Consider the following 13,957-nt stretch of genomic DNA (forward strand, 5'->3'; position numbering starts at 1 on the left):
GTTCACAGGAGGAGAACACGCTTTGGACTGCTGGTGGCAAATTGGGCATCACTCAGAATTTCAGCTGGTCATGGTTCCACATGAAGCCGTTTCTGGTGACGGGGAAGGGGCTGTAAAGATGGCTCCTGTAAGAAGTTGCTCAAAACTCCCCAGCTCTGAGCCAGACCCACTTCAGGGGCTGAGACAATGGGTGCCTCCACAATCACTTTTTAAGCCAGAAGAGGAGGCTTCTTCCTGTTCCTTCTTTGTTCTGCCCTTCTTTTCCACTGGTGGTGGTGCGAGGAGTTAAATTATATATTATATGTCAGCATTGGAATCGGAATGAACAGATTGCTGATGACAATGATATTCAGTCTTACTCATTCCTTGAGTGTCAGGGTAATTCAGTACATTCTTTTTCAACATCCACTGCGACTAAACCCAGATCAGTTCCTCAGAAGTGTAAAGCTTCTGCTGGTTGGTATGACCAGGATGTCAAGGCTGTATCTGCAGAAACTGCAAGCGTGGTGAAGAACCCACGCCAGAGATATCCACCAAGGACTGTGTCTTGTGTGAGGGACCCTGTATGGGCAGAAGCCGCAGCTGCTGGGAACAGCCCACAGCAGAGCAGTTCGTTCAGGACTGTGCCCGGGTGAGGGACCCCGTGTTGGAGCAGGGGAAGAATGCCAGGAGTCGTCCTCAGCTGAGCAGAGAGAAGCAGCAGAGTCCATCTGTGAGAGACTGAGCACATCCCCCATTCTCTGCCCCCCGAGCTGGACCCTGCGGCCCGGCCGGGCTCGTGTCCCTGCTCCGCGCCGCCAGGGGGCGCGCGGGGGCCGGCGCTGCGCGCGCGGCGGTTCGAACGCGATGGCGGCCGAGGCGGCGGCGTGAGAGCGGGGCAGCGGCCCGCCGGCCGGCTCCTCGCTCCCCGTCTGCGCCCGCTGTCGTCTACTGCTTCGTGTTTGCAGGATGTCCGGGCAGGCCCCCAACCGCAGCGCCAGGGGGGCGAGCGGACGGGTGTCCGAGACGGAGCCGAAAGGTACCTGGGCGGAATAGCGAGCGCGGTCCGCCTGAGGGGCGAGGCGGGGCGGCGGGCCCGGCTGAGCTCTCGCCGCTTCTTCCTCAGGAGGACGGGCCGTGAAGTCGCGCTATCTGCAGTGCTTTCAGAAGGACGGCGAGAAGGTAGTTGGACGACTCTCGGGGGCGCTCCGCAGGGTCAGAAATGGTGCGAGGGGCGGCTGGGGCGTGTGGCAGCGAGACCGAAGCGATACCAGCACCCGCCGCGGTTCGGAGCGAGTCGTGGTGTAGCGCTGGATGCAGCCTGGGATGGCAGCTCGAGGTGACTTGCGAAGCAACAAGACGAGCTGGGCCTGTATTGTCAGCATTCAAGTCGGAGTGAATATAGATTGCCGGTGACAATGATATTCAGTCTTACTCATTTCTTGATTGTCAGGGTAATTCAGTACATTCTTTTTCGACATCCACTGCTAAAACATCTGCTGCCACTAAACCCAGATCAGTGCCTCGGAAATGTGGCGCTTCGGCTGGTAGGTATTACCAGAATTTAAGAGCTCTTCTTTTGTGTATTTATTTCCAACCCTTAAGAACTTGATGGTACCCTGAAGAACTCTAAAATGCTGCTACAAGATGATCTTTTGTTTTACTCACATCTGAATACAAAGGGAATTAGTAAATGATGTGGGATTAAGAGGTGTAAACTCAAGTGCATGAAGTCTCCTTCGAATCTTCTGATAGAAAATTAATGTTCTGATAGGAGACTGTTTTGTGATGAAGTCTTTGGGTTGTCTAACCTTATTTCTTGCCTTCTGCACAAGACTGAACTCTGCCTTCACTGTGCCCTCACAGTTACCCAGCTTTTCTATTTAATCTTTTCAGTAAACCAAGAGTAAATGACTGAGAATCTCTGGCTGCAGGACAGTCCATTTTTGCTTCTTTTGCAAGAGTCACAAAAGAATTTTCTAACAAAACTTTTCTCCAGGTGACTTGAAAATCCTGAGTTAATAACATTATTCTCTGTTGTTGAGCTGTGAAATGTTTCAGAGGATAACATTCTGAGCCACCTTATCTCGAGGTAAGTCAGGGAGGAAGCAAATGAGAGAGAGAGAGACAAAATATGTAGAAGCTTGTGTAAGGTGGCCAAATATTAGTGAAAGCACACAGAATTGTGACTTTGTGCAGAATCTACTCTAATTCTTTTAGACTGACAACAGCTTCTTTCTTCAGGTCGTGTCCCTGGCTCATTAAACCAAAGCAGTTTTGAGAAAGGTGACTTGCAATCCACTTTATTAGATGAAGATAAAGGTAGTCGACCAGAGCTTGATCTTTCAGCTGTTACTGGTAAGCTTCCACTCATACTCAGGTTCCAGGTTTATTATTTTTCATATCTGTGCCATGACTTGATGATAAGTAACCTTCTGTTCTTCTAGATTCATGAGAGGACTTCTGAAGGGAAGTTGAATGTTGTTGCAAGTGTCCTTAAGCAGAGCTATTAAGACCTTTGGAGTTTAAACGAACCTCTGTTTTATTTAATTGTCTGGGTGCTCGGTTCTTTTTGTTTAGCATTGAGTTTTCAAGCACAAAGTGCTCTCCATTCTTTGTTCCTGTGACAGATGAGTGTCAGATTATCAGCCCTTTGGCCAGTTGTTTCCCTGGGGTCTGTAACTGTCACTTGCAGCTTAATGCTCCCACGATGCACATCTCGTGTCATCAGACTCAGAAGCAGAGCACACATAATAATCTTGAAGTTGTCTTTGCATGTGAAGGACCTGATGGTGTGTTGTTCCATCCTGTATACTTTGGTAGAAGAGAGCAATAACTTTTCTGTTGCAACACAGATAGAAGTGCTTGTGAAGAGACTCATCATTCAAAACCTGTTTGCAAAGGAGCTACTGGGACACGTAAAAGCCGAGCAAAAAAGGTGAGTCTCACTGCTTTCATGTGTGTCTTTTGAAATGTATGAAATGAAGATTCTCTGTTTATCTTTAATCTCCATAACAACTTTGAGGTCCTGGAATCAGCTGAAGCCCTCTGGAAGAAGTCAGAGGCTATGTCTGTTGTGTTGCTGGTGATGTTCTTGTTTATCAGATGTCTTAACACTGACTGAAGTTTTGCTTCCATTCCCTGTGGTAAAGAACCTGCTCCACTTGTAGCATCTCCTCAAGTGTATTCTTGTTATGTTTCTGTCCTACTTGTTAATTAGATCACATCTTTCAATATTTTCTGACCTTTTTACTCAGAAAACCAACATTGATTCAACCTGACTCAAAGTGCAGATCTTGTTCAACCTAGCACTGAAAAAATGTGCTGAGAATGTTACAGAAAAGGGTGAAGCACAGAGGTGTATTGAATGTGCATTGTTTAATAACCCAGCCTTCTTTGGAGCAGACTGTTGTTGATGACTCGATGATGATTCTGGGCACAAATGGAACTTTCAGTGATTTGTTTGAACATTAGAAGAATAATTGTTGAAATACCAAATTTGCTCTAGTATGTTCTTTTCTTTCTAGAAGCGAAATGATGATGATGATGTGATTGAAGAGCTGGAGTCTCTGACACTGCTTTTAACTTACCTAAGAATAAAGGTGAGAGTCAGTCAAGTATTTGGTGTTTCAGACAGAAGAACTTGATATTGAGGAACTGTTTAATGCCTTGTCTATGCTTTCTGACCTATAACAGTTAGATTTTTGTGACTTTCTATGTTTATGCTTGTAAAACCATTTTCCTTGCTTTGAAAACTCTCTTAGAGTGAATGCAGTGCCAGTTTATGAAGCTGGGTCTTGTTCTTCACAAAGCAGGGATATGCAGAAGCCTTGAGAAGACTGAAGGAGAGCGTTTGGGGTTCATGGTTGTAGCAATGACTTTTTGCTCTTTGTTCAATCAGTGCTTTTTATGTCTGGTTTTCCTATACAAAAATCATTTGGGAGGTTGAGGGAAGATGATGGAGGGGGCACTTTAACTATAATGTCCTGTGCTTATTGCATGAGGTCTTTGCTTCCTTAACTGCAGCTCTTTGATCTGGTCTGGTCCTTACATTTGTTTATTCAGAGTAACTTAGACTAGTGTTACTTGAGTTAATATTTTGTGTGTGTGTGTGTAATAGGCAGAAAAAAATCTTGCTGAGCTGGAGAAAAAAAGAGAAGAGAACTTGTTAAGGTTATGTGAAGAAAAGGAGAGACAACAGGAGAAGCTCTGGGAGCTGAAGCGTGAAATTCTACTCAAAGAGAGAGAGCACAGACTAGAGGAAGCATTAGACAAACAGGTAGGCTTTATTACAATCTGAACCTCTTCTCTATTGAAACAAGCTCACTTAGGAAGTAGTCCTTTATCCAGAGAAGATTCCTCTGCTTCTCTTGTCTCCTGGGACATGGTTTTATGCATCTTAAAATAAAGATTGACTTCTTGTAGCACGAAATGTTTCCTAGTAACCTAAACACAGACCTTTTGTCACTTTCTTGGTTGTGTCCTGTACATAGGCAAGGAGAAGTTAGAGCTGCAAGGGGCAGCAGTAGTGCACTGATCACCAGAGCACTTTACAAGCTCTGCAAGTGTCTTAAGCCATGTGAACACCCTGCTGCTGGGCAATGACAGTTATAGCTAGAGCTTGAGATGTTGACCTTTAGATGAGAGGTGGACATCTGTACTTTGATTTATTTTTATACATTAGCGATAGTTGTGGCCTGATTGTAAGAAGGCAAGTTTCTAATTAAGTTCTTGGTAACAGGTGATCTTAGAAGCTAAGTCTTCCCCTCTTTGTCAGTGTTTTGTTAGTTCTGTTGCATCACATTAAAAGGTAGTTCTTTGGGAATAACAAATGTTCAGAACTGATCTTAGGTTTGCTTTTAATAAATATGCATTGCAAAAATTCAACAAGACTTCAGTGTTCTGATGAATACACTCTTAACTGTAGTGTCATGTATAGTACACTTCACCTGATCTATTGCTAATAGCTCTCAACAGCAGTAACAAGGAAATTGGTTTTGACATAGACATTTTGGGGTGGTAGAGGAAAATCTAGTAAGCAGCATTAGAGGAGTATCCTACCACAAACTTCTCAAATTCTTCTGTAAATGAGCATTTCAGAGCGGTACTTGGAGTTTTTTATAAACTATTTGTGCCTCTCTTTCAGATGGATGTACTTTCCCCCCTTGTTGCTGTTTGTGAACAGTTTAAGGAGCAATATAAAAACTTTGCTACTTCGCTGGATGCCGCTAGACATAAATTACCCATCAGGAATATTCACATAGAAGGAGATGCACTAACATACCTTGGTATGGCAATTGGATTCATCAAACTTCTTATAAAAAATAGTGATTTTGTGGCATACTAGAATTCCTACATTGTTTTTGCTGGCTCTCTGGTCACTGGAGGAGTTTTGTGTGCTCTTACAGCTTGTATGGACACTGGGCTGCAGCAGTAGTCACATGTTTTGCTGTGAGTAATTTTTGTCTCTGTTTAACCACTAAACCACACCTGAACAAGGTTTTTATCTTGCAGCAGGAAAAACTGTCTAAACTGGGGCAGCTTTCATGCAGAAAATTGCTAAAGAAAGTGTGTGTTTTACCTATTCGTGGCATTCCTCTTCCTTTCTAGTTCCTAATGAGTGAGCAAGTTATAGTTACAAACATACTGTGATCTCTTTTTGTTTCTGTGTTTGAGAGATAAAGTCACGTGGGTAGACGTGCTCACATTTCCTGTACAACTAGAGTTTAAATGTGCCCTGGGATATCTTGAGCCAGAGAGTGCTTGTTTGATAAATGAGTACTTGTGTTCTGTATTGAAGTCTGGACAAAAAAGATATCTTTAAACTGCTGATCTGCTAGTAATGAGATTCTTAAACCATCTACAATGGTCTTGCTTACTCTTTAAAACAAATGGAGGAGATTTATTGAAGAACTTGTGGTTTTTTTGTAAGAAAGATTGAAAGAAATACTTATTTTTGGTTGAAGGAAAGGACTGGATCAGTTCCATTTTGGGATTATATGCCAAAAGCAACGTATGTAACTGGCCAGGGAAATTTGGATGTATAAAATATGCTTTTCTCTTGCATTTGTCATGTGAAAATCTTTTACATATTCTAAATGAAAATTTGATTAGCAATTTTATTAGGCTGCTCGTAGAATCGCTGTACGGTGGGGGTTGGAAGGGACTTTTAGAGCTCATCCAGTCCAGCTCCCTTGCCAAAGCAGCTCCCACCTAGATCAGGTCACACAGGAACGTGTCCAGGTGGGTTTGGAAACATCCCAAGAAGGAGCCTCCACAGCCTCCCTGGGCAGCCTGGGCCAGGGCTCCCTCACCTCAACACTGAAACAGTTTTTCCTCAAGTGGAACTGTTTGTGTTCCAGATTCTTTCCATCACCCCTTGTCCTGTCACTGGAGACAACAGAAAAAAAAAGTGCTGCCCCAACCTCCTGACACCCAGCAGTTAGATACTTGTCAATATGAATGAGCTCCCCCCTCAGTCTCCTCTTCTCCAGACTGAACAGCCCCAGATCCCACAGCCTTTCCTCAGAAGGAAGATGCTCCAGTCCCCTCAGCATCTTGCTGGGCTCTCTCCAGCAGTTCTCTTTCCCTCTTGAGCTGGGGAGCCCAGAACTGGGCACTGGACTCCAGATGAGGCCTCCCCAGCACAGAGTAGAGGGGCAGCAGAACCTCCCTTGACCTGCTGCCCACACTGTTCCTGATGCCCCAGGATGCCATTGGCTTTCTTGGCCACGAGCTCACGTTGCTGCTCACGTTTAATTTGCTGTCAACCTGGACTCCCAGGTCTCTCTCCTGGAGCTGCTCTCCAGCAGGTCTGTCCCCTGGTTTTGCTGCTGTTAGTCTCCATAGCTAAAAATAACTTAGCTTTCCCAGTTTTCTCGTAGGGTGATTGTGAAAGCTGAACAAACAGTAGCTTTCATTACCTAGTTCACTTGTTTCTGTGGATATTTGGCTGTTAAGTAATCTTGTATGAATTGATGCCACTGCCTAGATTTTTGAATGAGATCTTTACCATCTGATATTGTAGATGGCCTGCAGAAGGAGTTAACTGTCACACAGGAACTTCTGGCAGAAATTATGCCATGCTACTCAGAAGAAAGTGCACAAGTGTTTGGGGTACTGAAAGACCTTAAAGAAGTCTCTCAGAAACTGGATCAAGAGATTCAAAGGTATTTACAGCGAATCAGGTGAAAAGACTTATTGGCTAAATGTTGGGAGGAAAATCCATAGTTTTGCCAGACCGTGTGTAGAATGTGTCTTGGAAGAGGATTAACTGAGGGAACAACACCGAGTTTAGTTCTGTCTGTAGTGGGCATCTGTATTTCCATCCCTACCCTACCTACTGTCAAAGGAAAGACGTTTGGACTTTTCATTTTGTTTGTTTCTTCTAATTGGCCAAGTTTTGTGTGCCATTCCCTGACACTTCCACTGAGAATTGCAATGGCCAAGAATAGCCCTGGGAAAGTGCAAGTATATAGGAGATGAGAACTGCAGGAGACAGAAAGGCAAACTGGAAGCAGTGTGTCTTAAATAATAACCATGGAAATGTATCACCCTTTAGAAGTGACAGGGTGCACAGAAAAGGTTTTTTCCTTAAGTATTGAGTCAACAAATACAAAGTATCACTGAGAGCAGGAGGAAGAGATGAAGCATGATCTATTTCCCTTCCTCCCTTCCTTCATTTCCCTATAATAGATGACAGGTAAAATCTTTGAAGATTAATAGACCATAAAGCATCTCCCCCTGCTGCAGACTTCCCTTCACCAAATTTTAGCCTTTGGGTAGATAATACATTTGACAGTTTTTCTTGTGGCTCCATGGTAGGAGAATGATACAAATGTCCAGGTGTCAAATGTCCATAGCCTTTGGGGTTCAGCAGAAGTTGTTATCCTTTAGAGTAACTGATTTAGCTTCATTTATTCCAGGAGCTCCACACAAGTGCAGAACCTGGCGTTTGAAGTTAGTAAAGAAGTTTCTCTGTGTAACCAAAGAAAATGTGAAGAGCAGCATGGACCAGATGTTGTAAGAGACTGGTACTTCGGCTAAGTTTGTGTCTTGTTTGACAAACGAGCGGGTTCTAAAGCAACGAGACCATGCTTCTGTGTGAACATACAACTTGTCCAATTTTCAGTCAGTCATACAACTTACCAACACTTTCAGGCTGTGTGAGCACTGTAAGCATGTGTGCTTCCTAAAATAAAGGGAGTTTTCTTCTGCATTCTGCCCATAAGGAGACCTCCTTTTTGAATTCAAATTTCTTTGACACCTTCTGCTTTGACAATACTGAAAGTATTTTCTTGGCAAATATGACCTATGTATTCTTAAAGTTCTTGTTTGCCTTTCTTGGAAGTAGCTCCAAGACTGATTTAGACTTTTCAGACTGATTTCCATCTTTTTCCCAAGTAGCATTCTTTAGAGGGCAGTGTACGAGAACGCCAGTGGATCAGAAAGAGCCTGGTCACTTCCACCAAGTGGAAACTTTGTTAACTTTGTGGCTGATTGTCTTGGAAATGAGTTATTAAAACCATCAATGTTTTTGTAGTAACCTGCCATCTTCTTTTTAAGGACTTTAATAATAAAGAGAATAAAGATTACTTTCCACTGCTCTATCTCTAGCCTTCATGCCAGAATATCTTCCCTGTTCTACTACAGAAGCTTTTGTTTCCATCTGGGCTTACATAGGGGCTACACTACCATTCTATGATTCTAGATATGCAGTGATGGACTTGCAGGCATGTCGTGGTTTTGCCCAGCCGGAGCAAAGGGGAAGGAAACCGCGACTCCTCTCCGTCCCCCTCCCGACGGAACGCGGAGGGGATCGGAGAGGGAGAAAAAAAAGTAAGAGAGCCCGCGAAAGTTGAAGTAAGAACAGTTTACTGGGGAAAATTGAAGAGGAACTGTGGGGAGTTTTGTAGAGACTTGACTAGAGAAAAGAGGACATGATAGAATACAGCTGGTTAGGCAGTAAGCATTAAGCGATAAGCTACTGGACTCCTGCTCAAGGCCGTGAGAGCAAGAGAGCTGTATGATAACAGGATGAGAAAGCAGGAGCTTAGTTTGGGTTAAGCAGCCACACGTATCTGGAGTATGTTGAAACAAGGGTGAGGTTTGCACCTAACTCTGAACCAATGATGAGCTTAGCTTTTGCAATATGTATGAGCCTGATTATTGTATCTATAAAAGAGTTGTATCTTTGCAAATAAAGTTGAGACTTGTTGCACTGCAGGGTGGGCTTGTCTGCCGTCGTCTTCAGCAAATGGTGACCCCGACGTGATACGCGAAGGACGTGATATACCGACTGGGCGCCACGGCAGAGCGACGAAGGGGTTCGGGTCCTATGCAGCAAGGACGGCAATAAGCGTGAAAATTGGGAACACGCCGTGCCCTGGGTGACCGTATAGCCGAGCCCGGCCGATACGTGCCGCTGGACCTTGAAGGGCTGCAACAGCGCGCTGACAAATAGGTGTGGAAAGGCAAGCGGCATATGATTTATTTACTGCATTCTTGCAGAAGCGGCAGATAAAGGGTATAGATCTGCAAAAAGACCTACCAGGGTTGTTAGCTTATGGGTATGCTAAGGGAGTGTTTCAGAATCCACATACAGTGCATGAATTGAGCGAATGGCGTAAATTTGGGGATTTGCTGTGGGAAGCTACCCTGGAGGACGATGAGATAGCTGAAAAGTTAGGGAAGCTCTGGAGGATAGTGCACAATGAGTTGTTGCAACATCAGGCAGAAAAGAAGGCTGCTGAGCACGCATCAGCAGCACAGAGTATGAATAAAAAATATGAGCATGACTGGTTCCAACTCACCTCGCTGGCTCCTACTGTTTCAAAAGTAATGCTCCCCACCCCGCGTGTAGAAAATGACCCTGGAGGCACGGACGGGGTACGGGAACCATATGAGCCATCAGCCCCTCCTGGGGAACGAGAGTGCCGGCCTAAAGAGCCCCCGCCTCTGCCCCCCCCCCCCCCCCCCCCCCCCCCACTTAGTGAGCCTGTCCCTGGGGCAGAGAGTGAACTGGCAGAGGCACCGACAGTAGTGCCGGGAGAAGCGCCGGGAGAGGGGTTGAGAGCAGCGCCGGGAGCGGCGCTGAGGCGGATGATACCGAGAAAAAAGAAAAAGGTTCTTTACACAAGAGTTTTTGCAAAGTCAGAGAGGCGAAGGGGCTTCGGAGCAGAGCCCCCGCGGGAGAGCTGCTTCCCATTCGAGCCCAGCCCGCCGAGTTCCCCCTGGGACGACTCGCAGGGCAATGCCGAGCGGGCGGAGTCGGGCGGGGTGCGGCGCAGGGTGATCAGAGGAGAGTGGGGGAGCGCGACCCCGTGTTAGCCTGGGCACCGTCGGGCACGCGAGGGGAGACAAAGAAAACACGGGAGAGAGTAACAGCGGCTGCGCCGCCGGCGCCGGGGACGGCACGGAGTGAGCCAGACCCCCCCCGCCCCTTCCATCCGCAGCCGCCGCCGCGCAGCCGCTTCCCGCGCCCGGTCGGTGTCTCCGGAGCCCCCCCACACACACCGCGCCGACACCGCCGGCCCCGGCCCTCACGGACCGCTGGGCTCGTCCTTTCCATCCTCAGTCCCTTGCCTCAACGAGTGTAAAAACTGTTGGTCGTGATGTTATGCATTTTGCTGTAGATGTGATGATGAATAGTGGTTTTCTTACAGTGGAAACTCTCTAAGGTGTTTTAGGTGTCAGGAATGGAACTTGGAAGAACAGAACACTTTGGCATTGAGAAGCTAAAAGGTGGTTTATGTTGATGCTTCAAATGATTGTAGTAAATGGTTTTAGACAATTTCAACAACCCAAGCAAAACATGTGGGTTACACTGGCCAAAGCAATCACTCAGTCTACAATATGTTTATCAATGGCCACTCCAGATAATCCTTTTTCTACCTCGATGGCGGCCACGGCGCCGCGGCCCCGAGGGGACGGCAGCGAGAACCGGCCTCGCACCGCGCCGCAGCTCGAGCCTGGAGTCGGCGAGGAGGGAAAATCGCCGTTTCCATGCGCCTCCGACATCGCCGCTACCGGCCGCCTCTGCCTCGGCCGCCTCGGCAGGTCGCTGCTGTGACGGGAGCCGAGCGGCGCGGCCGGGCCGGGCCCTGAGGGCGGGTGGAAGGGAAAGGAGAGGCCGGGCCGGGCCGTGAGGGCGGGAGAAGGGAAAGGAGCGGCCGGGCCGTGAGGGCGGGAGAAGGGAAAGGAGAGGCCGGGCCGGGCCGGGCCGTGAGGGCGGGAGAAGGGAAAGGAGCGGCCGAGCCGTGAGGGCGGGAGAGGGGAAGGGAGAGGCCGAGCCGTGAGGGCGGGAGAGGGGAAGGGAGAGGCCGGGCCGGGCCGTGAGGGCGGGTGGAAGGAGCCGTGGTGCTGGTGGAAGGAGCCGTGGTGCTGGTGGGATTCTGGTGGATTTTCACTCAAATTGTGACCAGGCGGCAGAGCGCTTCAAACCTACACACATAGAACACCCGTCCCTTCCCCACTCCGGCAGTTACCCAGGTGGCCTGGAAATGAAAACCTGTATTCAGACTGATATTAAGAATCAGCGTTGTTCAATTAAGGACAGGTATAAAATGAAGAGGGCTCACAGGGGGATACAGCTGCTGCTGGGATGTGAGGAATCCACAACACAGCAGTTCCCTGCCCATGCCACGGAGTGTGGAGCAGAGGGGAGGCTCTGTGGTCAGACTCTGTGATGAGACATGGCAACAAGATGGTTCTCTAGAGCTGATCAGCAGCACTTTTGGTACCCTGAGCCAAGGGTCTGGCAGATCTTGACAAAATGCTGTCCTTCTTTCGAACTCTTCTCATTGTAATGTCATTTTAATACCAAAACACACCTCCATCCCAAAGGCCACCGCTTCCAAGGTGCCACCGCTCCTTGAGTCTGCACCCTGAACTGTTTGTAAGCTGCACCTTTAAATGCAAGGTGAGAGGATTTTACACCAATTGGCATGAAGGTATTTATGACTCAAGTCACTCAATCTCCACCCTGAAGGTGAAAGAAGGTATAAAAATGGTTAAAGGGAGGTGTGGGGGGAAGACACCATCAAGAACAAGTCAGGGAAGCTCCCTCCAAGACTGCCTCTGGCTGCTGGGATCAGCTGACTGGCTGAGCCTCTCTTCCCTCCCCCTTGGGACACCTTGGGTGAGACTGAAACTAAGCACTTCTGTGAGGAACTTAGAAATCTCTCTAGAGAATTACTCCTTAACTTTTCATAGCCAGGCTGTATTTTGTAACTTCATGTGCTGTATTACAGATCTGTCCTTTGCACGTGCTTTCCCCTGCAGACAGTCACTATCACTGGCAAGAACCTGTGTATCTGCTGCATGAATCAAGCTGCACTGTTTCAGTAGCCAGTCATCACAGTTTCTCACTGAACGTGACCAAAGCCTGGAGTATGGCTGTGCCAGTTCACGAGCACGACTGGGCTGAAGCTGCAGCCACTGTCAGTGGATCCAGAGCCGTGACAGTTCACAGGAGGAGAACACGCTTTGGGCTGCTGGTGGCAAATTGGGCATCACTCAGAATTTCAGCTGGTCATGGTTCCACATGAAGCCGTTTCTGGTGACGGGGAAGGGGCTGTAAAGATGGCTCCTGTAAGAAGTTGCTCAAAACTCCCCAGCTCTGAGCCAGACCCACTTCAGGGGCTGAGACAATGAGTGCCTCCACAATCACTTTTTAAGCCAGAAGAGGAGGCTTCTTCCTGTTCCTTCTTTGTTCTGCCCTTCTTTTCCACTGGTGGTGGTGCGAGGAGTTAAATTATATATTATATGTCAGCATTGGAATCGGAATGAACAGATTGCTGATGACAATGATATTCAGTCTTACTCATTCCTTGAGTGTCAGGGTAATTCAGTACATTCTTTTTCAACATCCACTGCGACTAAACCCAGATCAGTTCCTCAGAAGTGTAAAGCTTCTGCTGGTTGGTATGACCAGGATGTCAAGGCTGTATCTGCAGAAACTGCAAGCGTGGTGAAGAACCCACGCCAGAGATATCCACCAAGGACTGTGTCTTGTGTGAGGGACCCTGTATGGGCAGAAGCCGCAGCTGCTGGGAACAGCCCACAGCAGAGCAGTTCGTTCAGGACTGTGCCCGGGGGAGGGACCCCGTATGGGAGCAGGGGAAGAATGCCAGGAGTCGTCCTCAGCTGAGCAGAGAGAAGCAGCAGAGTCCATCTGTGAGAGACTGAACACATCCCTCATTCCCTGCCCCCCGAGCCGCTGAGGGGGACGGAGGTCGCCAGCTGAGCCTGCAGAACGCAGCCACCTCCCGCCCAAGACCTGAGGCGAAACCGGCGAGGTCGGTCACGTTTAGGCGTTGTCAGCCCGTCGCTTCGCGCTTTGCCCTGGCGCCGAGGGGAGCGTGGCGGGGCTGTGCCGGGGCGGGAGGGCTCCGTGCCCGGGCCGTGACCCTGCGGCCCGGCCGGGCTCATGTCCCTGCTCCGCGCCGCCAGGTTCGACCGCGATGGACGCTGAGGCGGCGGCCTGAGAGCGGAGCGGCTGAGGGGTCGCTTTTCTCGAGGCCGCAGCGGGGTATTTACAGGCCCGAGGAGCAGAGGGGCGCGGCTGGTGAGTCGTGCGGCCGGGAGGGGTCGCTGTGAGCTGCCGGGGCTGTGGCGGCTGTGGCAGCAACCCGGGCAAAAAGTGTGTTTCAAAGAAACGTGGCGCCCAGACAGGGGTCCCTCGGAAACGTGTAGGTGTCCGGGGCTCTGGCTGCAGGGAGTGCTGGGGTCTGGCGTTATTAGCAGGGGACATAAGAGGCAACACATGTGTTGGGTGTGACCCAGGTGAACGACCTGCGTAACCTGATGGTTAAACTCAAGGAAAGACTCAGGAGCATCAGGGAGTGCAAGAGAGTGGTGGACTGAGAATCTACAGTCTCTGAGATGTAAAGCAACAAGTGGAGCCATCCCAAGAAGTACAGAAACCCCTTACCATCTTCTAGCCAGGTTAACAGAGGGCACCTGAGAGCTGGAGGGG

The 13,957-nt window shown here is 48.4% G+C and overlaps 1 protein-coding gene across 1 annotated transcript; it reads left to right on the top strand.

The window, feature by feature from the left end:
• Positions 1–1,118: 1,118 nt before the first annotated feature.
• Positions 1,119–8,197, top strand: LOC133627770 (HAUS augmin-like complex subunit 8; the record flags this gene model as incomplete). Its single annotated transcript, XM_062014800.1, has 8 exons — positions 1,119–1,161; positions 2,224–2,337; positions 2,835–2,947; positions 3,507–3,581; positions 4,100–4,258; positions 5,126–5,267; positions 7,007–7,148; positions 7,905–8,197. Coding segments are annotated over 8 exons (909 nt in total), but the record flags the coding sequence as incomplete, so codon positions are not given.
• Positions 8,198–13,957: the final 5,760 nt, after the last annotated feature.

The sequence above is a fragment of the Colius striatus genome, chromosome 25 (assembly GCF_028858725.1).
Source record: "Colius striatus isolate bColStr4 chromosome 25, bColStr4.1.hap1, whole genome shotgun sequence".
Classification (NCBI taxonomy): Eukaryota; Metazoa; Chordata; class Aves; order Coliiformes; family Coliidae; genus Colius; species Colius striatus.